We start from the raw sequence: 11,360 nt of genomic DNA, 5'->3' as shown, positions 1-11,360 counted from the left end.
GTGGTGATGATTTTTTTTTTTTTTAAGATTTACTTATTTGAAAGATAGAGTTACAGAGAGGCAGAGGCAGAGAAAGAAATCTTCCATTTGCTGGTTCACTCCCCAAATGGCCATGATGGCTGAGCACATCCAAAGCCAGGAGCCAGGAGCTCCTTCCAGATCTCCCACGTGGCTGTACGGGCCCAAGCACTTGGGCCATCTTCCATTGCTTTCCCAGGCCATAGCAGAGAGCTGGGTCAGAAGTGCAGCAGCTGGGTCTTGAACCAGCGCCCATATGGAATGCCAGCACTGCAGGAGGTGATTTTATCCTCTACGCTATAGCGCCACAGCACTGGCCCTGATGACGATTTTTTCTTTTTTAAGATTTTACTTTATTTATTTGAAAGACAGAGTTACAGAGAGAGATAGAAACAGAAAAAGAGATAGATTTTCCATCCACTGGTTCAACTCCCCAAATGGCCACAATGGTCAGAGCTGAGCTGATCTATAGCCAGGAGCCAGAAGCTTCCTCTGGGTCTCCCACATGGGTGCAGGGGCACAAGCACTTGGGCCATCCTCTGCTGCTTTCCCAGGCACATTAGCAGAGAGCTGGATCGGTAGTAGAATAGCCAGGAAACAAATTGGCACCCATATAGGATACCAGCATTGCAGGCCAGGGCTATAACTTGCTGTACCACGGCAAGATGTTGACAGTTGAGGAGTAAGTCTATGAGAGTTTGGGGATATAGGGGTAAATGGAATTCTATTATGTTTTTGCTCAATTTTGCTGTGAGATTAAAACTGCTCTGAAAAACAAAGTTTATCTTTTTAAAAGATTTATTTATTTGAAAGGCAGAGTTAGAGAGAGGGAGGGAGAGAGCGAGAAAGACAGAGAGATCTCTTCTATCCACTGGTTCACTCCCCAAATGGCTGCAATAGCCAGGGCTGGGCCAGGACTAGAACTGGCGCCCATATGGGATGCCGGCACTGCAGGTGGCAGCTTTACCCACTATGCCACAGTGCCGGCCCTTGAAAAACAAAGTGTATTAAAGCCGGAACTGTGATGCAGTGGGTTAAGCCACTACCTGTGACTCCTGCATCACATATGGGTCCTGGTTCATGTCCCAGTTGCTCCACCTCCAATACAAGCTCCCTGCTAATGCACCTGGGAAAGTAGGGGATGATGGTTCAAGTGCTTGTGCCCCTGCATCCATGTGGAAGACCCAGAAGAAACTCTTGGCCATTTGAAGAGTGAGCCAGCAGATGGAAGATCTCTCCCTGTCTTTCCCTCTCTCTAATGCCTTTCAAATAAATAAATATTTTTTAAAAAGTTTGCCATAATCCCATATGGGCACTGGTTCAAGTCCCAGATGCTCCACTTCCAATCCAGCTCTCTGCTGTGGCTTGGGAAAACAGTAGAAGATGTCCCAGGTCCCTGGGCCTTTGCACCCACATGGGAGACCTGGAAGAAGCTCCTGACTCCTGGCTTCAGATCAGCTCAGCTCTGGCCATTGTAGCCATTTGGGAAGTGAACCAGCAGATGGAAGACACCTCTCTTTCTCTCTCTCTGCCTCTCCTTCTCTCTCTGTGTAACTCTGACTTTCAAATAACTAAATCTTCAAAAAAAAAATAAAGAACTGGGAAAATATTTGGTTCCTCAACCACAGCCTGTATTAGTGGTTAGTTTATGCATATATTGACCCATTTTACAGAAGAGCAATAGCACAAAACAGACTGCATGCTCAAAATTTTCAACACTCAGTACATTCAGGAATAGTGAATAAAAACCAAAGATATAAATAAACACATATGCATATTAAAAATCTCAGAAATGAGGCAAATTTACTAAAAGCTACCAAAAAAGAAGTATTATGATAGATTCTGACTATTTGAGTATATTCCACTGGAGTAGATTAAAGCAAACTAAAACAATTCCTTTAATATGTTTAATAATAATGATGTATTAAACACTATTTATATCCTTTTCCATTAAGAACCTATAAGAATCTTGAAAGTTTTTCCTCTTTTTAATGAGACCATTAAGCTTAAGTTGTATCCTCAGGTCCAAGTAATAGAAAATATACACAACACATCTCTGTTCCCTAACAACCCTTTCATAGAGGTAGAAAATTCAACAGTATTCAGTATGGCCACAGAAATGTTCAATGTGGCACACAAATGTTCTATGTGGCCAGCAAAGTTTTTATTTATTTATTTTTATTTTTTTGACAGGCAGAGTTAGACAGTGAGAGAGAGAAAGAGAGAAAGGTCTTCCTTCCATTGGTTCACTCCCCTAATGGCCTCTACGGCCAGTGCTGCGCCGATCCGAAGCCAGGAGCTGGGTGCTTCCTCCTGGTCTCCCATGCGGGTGCGGGGACCCAAGCACTTGGGCCATCCTCCACTGCACTCCTGGGCCACAGCAGAGAGCTGGATGGACTGGAAGAGGAGCAACCGGGACTAGTACCCGGCACACCAAACCGGGACTAGAACCCAGTGTGCTGGCACCGCAGGCGGAGGATTAGCCAAGTGAGCCACGGCGCCGGCCAGTTAAGTTTTCAAAAATGTGAATATACTGGGGCCAGCGCTGTGGAGTAGCAAGTAAAGCCACCATCGCAGCACCCGCATCCCATATGCGCACGGGATTGAGTCTTGGCTGCTCTACTTCCAATCCAGCTCTCTGCTATGCCCTAGGAAAGCAGTGGAAGATGGTCCAAGTGCTTGGGCCCCTGCATCCACGTGGGAGACCCAGAAGCTCCTGTCTCCTGGCTTCAGATCAGCCCAGTTCCAGCCATTGCGGCCATTTGGAGAGTGAACCAGTGGATGGAAGATCTCTCCCTCTCTGCCATTTCCTCTGCCTCTCTGTAACTCTGCTTTTTAATTAGCGATAATCACACCTCTGATAAACCTCATTGGCTAAGATACTGCTACTGCACAAAGCTGTAACTCAGCTTTTCAAATAAAATAAATAAACCTTTAAAAAAATGAATATATTTATATGAGAGATAAACTCTTTGGTTCAGCCTCTGTGCCAGCACTCTTTATTTTCCTACACCCAGCCCAACTCATTCATTTTTAGTTTTTAGGGCTCCTATCCTAATTCATTATTTTTAGAGCTCACATTCTTTTTATCTAGAATTTCCTTATAAAAATTCTATATTTTACTTCAACACAATTGTATTAGAAATAGATTTATTCTGGGGCCAATGCTGTGGCACAGCAGGTTAACGCCCTGGCCTGAAGCTCCCGCATTCAATATGGGCGCCGGTTCGAGAGCCGGCTGCTCCACTTCCTGTCCAGCTCTCTGCTATGGCCTGAGAAAGCAATACAAGATGGCCCAAGTCCTTGGACTCCTGCACCCACGTGGGAGACCCAGAAGAAGCTCCTGGCTCCTGGCTCAGCTCAGCTCTGTTGCAGCCAACTGAGGAGTGAACCATCAGATGAAGACCTCTCTCTCTCTCTCTCTCTCTCTCTCTCTCTCTGCCTCTCCTCCCTGTGTAAATCTGACTTTCAAATAAATAAATAAATCTTTAAAAAAATAGATTTTTTTCCTTCTCTTTCAATCTCCCTATTTTGAAAATTGCACATATTTTCAAAATGGTGACATAAGCACTGCACAGGGATGATGGTTAAATAATGTTATTAGTTATCCACACATAACTGTACTGACAGAATATATATTAATAACAGCTGGATAAAGGCTTATGGTCAAGTGTGAAGAACTATTCCTTTTTGCCAAGTTAATAGTTTTGTTCTCTCTCTGTATAACTCTTTCAAAATAAAAAAATAAATAAATCTTTTAAAAAAATTACAAAGTTAGGTCTTACATAGGTGTTTTTTTTTTTTTTTTTTTAATTTACTTGACAGAGTTAGACAGTGAGAGAGACAGACAGAGAAAGGTCTTCCTTCCGTTGGTTCACCCCCTAAATGGCCGCTATGGCCGGAGCTACGCCAATCGGAAGCCAGGAGCCAGGTGCTTCCTCCTGGTCTCCCATGCGGGTGCATGGGCCCAAGCACTTGGGCCATCCTCCACTGCCTTCCTGGGCTACAGCAGAGAGCTGGACTGGAAGAGAAGAAACCGGGACTAGAACCCGGTGCCTAGATGGGACGCTGGCACCGCAGGTGGAGGATTAACCAAGTGAGCCACAGTGCTGGCCTTAATTTGGTTTTAAAAGACAGTGTCTTAAGGCCTGCGCCGTGGCTTAACAGGCTAATCCTCCGCCTTGCGGCGCTGGATTCTATCCCGGTTGCCCCTCTTCCAGGCCAGCTCTCTGCTATGGCCCAGGAAGGCAGTGGAGGATGGCCCAAGTGCTTGGGCCCTGCACCCGCATGGGAGACCAGGAGAAGCACCTGGCTCCTAGCTTTGGATCAGCGCAATGCGCCGGCCGCAGCGGCCATTGGAGGGTGAACCAACGGCAAAAAGGAAGACCTTTCTCTCTGTCTCTCTCTCTCACTATCCACTCTGCCTGTCAAAAAACAAAACAAAACAAAAAAAAACGACAGTGTCTTAAAGAGTACATGCCAGTAATTCTTTCAGGATTACTGCAAATTATCACAAGACAGCCTTTCTTCATCAATTAAAAAATTCCACAAAAAAGCAACAATTTCATGACTTCAAATAATTTTCTGGTTTTATCTTAAGACACCTAGATTTAGTGGCTACTAAATCTCTAATAAGTCAATCTTGTAGAAGGCAATCATTATGTATTAATAGGTACAAAATAAGATTAGCTGGGTTAAAAAATGGTATCTCTCCTATTGACTCATTTATTTTCCTGTTACTAGCATAAAGCCCTGAAAATTCATGCATATTGGTTTCTAAAGAAAAAACAAAATGTAGGCCATCATTGTAGTGCAGAGGGTTAAACCACCACCTACAATTCTGGCATCCAAAATGGGCACGGGTTCTTGTCCCAGCTGCTCCACTTCCAATCCTGTTCCCTGCTAATGTGCCTAGGAGACAGTGGAAGGAAGATGCTCCATGTCCTTAGGTCCCTGCACCCACAGTGGAGAACGGGATGGAGTTCCAGGCTCCTGGCTTCAGTCTGGTCCGGGGCAGACGTTTTGAGAGTGAACTAGTAGACAGAAGCATGTGCTCTCTCTGTCTCTCTCATGCCCTCCCTCCCTCCTTCTCTTTGTAACTCTGCTTTTCAAATAAATAAATAAATCTTTAAAAAAAAGCACATATTATACTTTCCCGTAAACACACAAAGTCATACACACATATGTACATGTGGAAGACCAAACCCATCTTTGTTCTTGATCCAAACCCTAAAACACCAAATTAATACAGCTTATCTCTCTCTCTCTTCTTTTTTTGTGCTTTTCTAACTTTATTAATTAAATAGAATGATAATGATTCCAGGTTTTCCCAGCTGCTATAGGAGAAAGGTACTGAGAAATGTTTCTTAGCTGTCTCTGAAGGAAAATATTTTATGTACCCCCAAAAAAGTAAATGTTTTCTCTGAATCTCTATTCAAATTCTCTAAGATATTCACCCTGACACTCTTATTGAGAACACTGAGTCAGCTTCCCTGCAATACAATACTAGCATCACTCAGTTACACATATTAAACCCATTTTAGGGGCCAGCGCAGTGGCACAGTCGGTGAAGCCGCCACCTACAGTGCTGGCATCCCAAGTTCTTGATCCCTCTCTCTGCCTCTGCTTCTCTGTGACTCTGCCTTTCAAATAACTGAATACATCTTAAACACAAACAAAACAAAAAAACATTTTAAGGGGCTGGCACTGTGGAGTAGCGGGTAAAGCTGCCATCTACAGTGCCAGCATCCCACATGGGTGCTGGTTTGAGTCACAGCTGCTCCACTTCCAACCTAGCTCCCTGTTAATGCACCTAGGAAAGCAGTGAAGACGGCCCAAGTTCTTGGCCCCTGCACCCGCATGGGAGATCCAGAAGAAGCTCTTAGGGCCTGGCTTCAGATAGGTCCAGCTCTGACCATTGCAGCCATTTGGGGTGTGAACCAGCGGATATAAAGACCTCTAGGGGCCGGCGCGATGGCGCACTAGGTTAATCCTCTGCCTGTGGCACCACCACCCCATATGGGTGCCGGTTCTAGTCCCAGTTGCTCCTCTTCCAGTCCAGCTCTCTGCTGTGGCCTGGGATAGCAGTAGAAGATGGCCCAAGTGCTTGGGCCACTGCACCCGCATGAGAGACCAGGAAGAAGCACCTGGCTCCTGGCTTCAGGTCAGCACAGCTCCGGCCATTGCGGCCATTTGGAGAGTGAACCAACGGAAGGAAGACCTTTCCTTCTCTCTCTCTCTCTCTCTCTCTCACTGTCTGTAACTCTACCTGTCAAATAAATAAATAAAATCTTAAAAAAAAAAAAAAAAAAGACTTCTCTCTCTGCCTCTGCCTCTCTGTAACTCTGCCTTTCAAATAAATAAATAAATCTTAAAAAAAAAAAAATTAAGTCTTCTGAATTCTTTCCTGGAATGTTTAATAAAGGCAGATAAAACCCAGACACACGCAGACAGCATGTCAGCTGAAGACTGTGCATTTATTTTATTACATCTACTGATCTACAAACTGGACAACACCTTAAAACCCTACATTGGATCCAAGTGTTTGGTATAGTGGTTAGGGTGCTGGTTTGGACAGCTGCTTCTCATATGGGGGTGCCTTTGTTCAGCTCTTGGCTCTGATCCAATTTCCTGCAGATGCACATCCTGGGAGGCAAAGGGAGTTAACTCAAGTGGTTGGGTCTCTGTCATCCATGTGGAAGACCCAGATCGAGTTCCACCTCCTGCCTTCAGCCTGGCCAAGTCCCAGCTGTTACAGGCATTTGGGGATTGACCTAACAGATGGAAGTGCGTGCGTGTGCGTGTGCGTGTGTGTGTGTATATCTTTCAAAATAAAATAAAAGTTTTAAAAAATTTTTAAAAATCAGGGGCCGGCCTGGCACCCTGGCTCAGAAGGTTAAAGCCCCAGCCTGCAGCACTGGCATCCTATATGGGTGCCAGTTCAATTCTCTGCTGCTCCATTTCCAATCCAGCTCCCAGTTCGTGTGCCTTGGAGGGTAGCAGGGGATGGCTCAGGTGCTTAGGCCTCTTCAACCATGTGGCAGACCTAGAGGGGGCTCCTTGCTTCTGACTTTGGCCTGGTTCATGAAGAAGTTCCTGGCTACTCACTTTGACCTGGCTTAGTCCTGGCTGTTGCAGACATTTGGAGAGATCTCTGTGTCTCTCCTCTCTCTGTAACCCTACCTTTTAAATAGACAAATAAACCTTCAGGGAAAAAAAACATCAGGGACTGGCATTGTGGTGTAGCGAGTTACGCCATGGCCTGCAACACTGGCATCCTACATAGGAGCCAGTTTTAGTCCTCGCTGGTCCACTTCTGATCAAGCTCCCTGCAAATGGCTTGGGAAAACAGTGGAAGATGGTCCAAGTCCTTGGGCCCCAATACCCATGTGGGAGATCCAGATGAAGCACCTGGTTCCTAGCTTCAGCCTGGCCCTGCCCTGACCATTGCAGCCATTTGAGAAGTGAACCAGAGAAAAGATCTCTCTCAATCTGTCTCTTCCTCTGTGTAACTCTAATTTTCAAATAAATGAATAAATCTTTAAAAAAAAATTTAAACCATTTGTTAAACTTATAAATAAGACTTTCTAAGAGGATGCCTCAGGGTAAACAAGAAGCCATTTGACAAGGAAAACCAAGATGAAGTTAAAAGTAATAAAGCAATTCAATTTCAGTACTATATAAGTTTATGCCAAACTTGCAATTTTTTAAAAACGTAGCATATGGGGCCAGCATTGTACCTAGCGGGTAGTTACCACCTGCATCACCGATATCCCATGTGTGTGCCAGTTCTAGTCATGGCTGCTCCACTTCCTATCCAGCTGGCTGCTAATGTGCCTGAGAAAGCAGTGGAGGATGGCCCAAGTGTCTGGGCTCCTGCACTCATGTGGGAGACCAGGAGAAGCGCCTGGCTCCTGGCTTCAGACTAGCCCTCCTCTGGCCCTTCTGGCCATTTGGGGAGTGAACCAGCAGATGGAGGATCTTCTTTGTGTTTCTCCCCCCTCCTCTTTGTAGCTCTTTCAAATAAAGAAATCAATCTTTTTTTAAAAAATGTAACTTAAGTAGGAAAAAGATTTCAGGACAAAATTGATTACAACCTTATAGAAACAAGCTCTGAAATAGTTCTCATTTTAAAAATGTTAACAGGGTTTTCTCATGTTCACTATAATGTGTCTTTTTAGCATATTGTTCTATAACTCATTCCATCATCTTTTTACCTTCCTTATCAGTCTCACAAAGGAAGTACTTTTGTACCTACTGTGAATAAACTTATTATCTCAATTTTTCAAGAAGGAAAAAAAACCTTTAAGAATACATATAAACTAAACCCCTTGATGAAGCTTTCAGGTTCAAAGTACTTAATTTTTAAAATAATTCAGCAATTTTATTATGCATTCTGTTATAGTTATTTTATTCTTACAAAAATGTAATTCATCAGGATCACAAAATAAGTTAGTGTTTGAAGTAGAATTTAAATTGTGACTCATCCTTTATCTATCATACAACTAAATTATTCAAATGTTTCCAAAAAATTTCCAAAGAATTTTCCTATTTCTTAACAAATACTGATGCCTTTTTTTTTTTTTTTTTTAAGATTTATGTAATCATTTTAAAGGCAGAGATAGAGAAAGATAGAGATCTTCCATCCGCTGGCTCACTCCCTAAATGGCTGCAATAGCTGGTGCTAGGACAGGCCGGAGCCAGGAGCCAGGAGCTTCTTCCGGGTGCAGATGGGTGCAGGAGCCCAAGCACTTGAGCCATCTTCTGCTGCTTTCCCAGGCCATTAGCAGTGAGCAGAATCAGAAGTGGAGCAGCCAGGACTCCAACCAGCACCCATATGGGATGCCAGCACTGCAAACAGTGGCTTAACCTTCTATGCCACAGGACCAGTTCCCCAAATACTAATGTCTTAACCTGAAAGTATTCTCTCTCTCAAACATACACACACACAAACATATCCCAAATTAAAATGGAAAACAACTCTTACCTTCATCTCCTTCTGGTGCATATGAAGCTGTAATAATGTCAATATCAGCACAATTCATCACAATTTGATTGGTCGCCTGCCTCACCTAAGGGAAGAAGAAAAAACAGCAGTCAGAAATAGCCTGAATTAATTACATGTCCATCTGGTGCCAGTGCTGTGGTGTAGCATCTAAAGCTGCTGCCTGCAGTGCTGGCATCCCATATAGGTGCTAGTTCAAGTCCTGGCTGCCCCACTTCTGATCCAGCTCCCAGCTATGGCCTGGGAAAGCAGTAGAAGATGGCCCAAGTCCTTGGGCCCCTGCTCCCATGTGGGAGACCCAGAAGAAGCTCCTGGCTCCTGGCTTCAGATCAGCACAGCTCTGCAGTTGCAGCCAATTAGGGAGTGAACAAGCGGATGGAAGACCTCTCTCTCTCTCTCTCTCTCTGTAAACTCTGACTTTCAAATAAATAAATCAATCTTAAAATTATATTAACAACAACATCAAATGTTTAACTATTTCACATCACTCAAAAACCTGACCAGGGCCAGTGTTGTGGCATAGTGGGTAAAGTTGCTGCCTATGATGTCAGCATTCCACACAGACACCAGTTTGAGTCCCAGCTGCACCAGTTTTGATCCAGCTCCCTGCTAACTCACCTGGGAAAGCAACGGAATGTGGCCCAAGTCCTTGGGCCCTGTATCCAGGTGGGAGACCTAGAGGAAGCTCCCGATTCAGGATCGGCTCAAGCTCCGGCCATCACAGTCATTTGGGAGGTGAACCAGCGGATGGAAGACCTCTGGTTGTGTCCCTCCCTCTCTTTCTGTCACTCTTTCAAATCTTTTTTTTAAAAAAAGACCAATGAGACAAATTATTTTTCCAACCTAAACCTTGACTTAAAACATTTTGATTAAAAACATTTTTTAATTCATTTCTTTATTCATTTGAAAGGCAGAGTTAGAGAGAGAGAGAAATCGTCTATCTGCTGGTTTACTACCCAAATGACCGCAACAGCCAAGGTTGAGCCAGGCCAAAGTCAGGAGCCAGGAAGTCTGTCCTGGTCTTCCATTGGGTGGCATGGGTCCAAGCACTTGAGCAATCTTTGCTACTTTCCCAGGGGCATTAGTAGGGAGTTGGACTGGAAATTGAGCATCTGGGACTCAAACCAGGGCTCATATGGGATGCTGGTGGCAGCTTAGACCACTGTGCCACAGCTCCAACCCCAATTTAATTAAAAATTTTTAATTTCAAAAAATCAGTTAGTAAATATTCTTACATGTTACAATAATTATGTATTTTAACCTGTACGTCAAACCCACCAAAAGATGGTCTGTGAGGATAGAAGGAAGGTGGTATCACAAACTATGTAAAAACTTCATAAAACATTAAATTTTCTTTTCCCAAAGAAACATTTCAGACTGGGACCAGCATTGAGGCACAGCAGGGTATGCTGAAGCTTATAAAATTAGCATCTCATATAGAAGTACAGATTCAAGCCCTGGCTGCTCCACCTCTAATCCAGCTCTCTGCTAATGTCTGGAAAAATAGCAGATAATGTTCCAAGTGCTTGGACTCCTGCTACCCACAAGGAAGAACCAGGTGGAGTTCCTGGTTTCTTCCTGGCCCAGCATCTACCTTTGTGGCCACTCGAGGAATGAACTAGTAAATTAATGACCCACCATCAAGATTAAATCAACTTTTATGATTGTATTATTTGTTTCAGAACCAAAAATTCAAAGTCAACTTATCTGAAGTCAACTGCAATCCGAAAATATCACATAGAAAATTTCAGAAACTCATACATTTTAAATCGTGTGACACACATAACATGATGAAATCTTACTCCACCCTGGGAATCATCCCTTCGCCCAGTATCCACACCATACGCATTATCTATTCATTAGTCACTGAGTCATTTATCACTTAGTAGCCATCCTGGTTTTTAAACACATGTTTGTTAAGTATTAAAGTGCTCAAGTGTTCAAGGAATGGTTATTTTACTTAACAGTAGTTCCCAGAGAGCAGGAGAAGTGATGCAAAGGAGATACCAAGGCAAAAACCATGAAAGGACAGATTAACTCTGGTACCATGTGGCAACACAGTACAGAATATAGGAAAATACATTCTATATTTACCGCTTTGGCATTATCTATGGTTTCCATACTCCTTCCCTTCTCTCTCCCTAGAGATAATTTCCATTCTAAAGCTAATGTCTGTCTTTCCTATATGTTTTAGTACTTTTGCTCCATATTTGTGAGTATCTGCAAACAATGTTTTTTATATTTTACACAAAAGGTATCAAAGTATGCATAACCTTTTGTAACTTGCTTTATTTATTTATTTGAAAGAGTTACAGAGAGAGGGGTAGACAGAGAAAGA

General features: G+C 43.5%; 1 protein-coding gene across 2 annotated transcripts in view; it reads right to left on the bottom strand.

Annotated features, from left to right (window-relative positions):
• NPEPPS (aminopeptidase puromycin sensitive) overlaps nt 1–11,360 on the bottom strand; it is a 115,665-nt gene that overhangs the window by 90,055 nt on the left and 14,250 nt on the right. For both annotated transcript variants that reach the window (XM_062175599.1, XM_062175598.1), the window contains exon 2: nt 9,005–9,089. In XM_062175599.1, the coding sequence (XP_062031583.1) occupies nt 9,005–9,089 (85 nt within the window). The remainder of the gene's footprint in view (nt 1–9,004; nt 9,090–11,360) is intronic.

Source organism: Lepus europaeus, chromosome 18 (assembly GCF_033115175.1).
Source record: "Lepus europaeus isolate LE1 chromosome 18, mLepTim1.pri, whole genome shotgun sequence".
Taxonomy (NCBI): Eukaryota; Metazoa; Chordata; class Mammalia; order Lagomorpha; family Leporidae; genus Lepus; species Lepus europaeus.
This window is presented reverse-complemented; position numbering and strand designations above follow the sequence as displayed.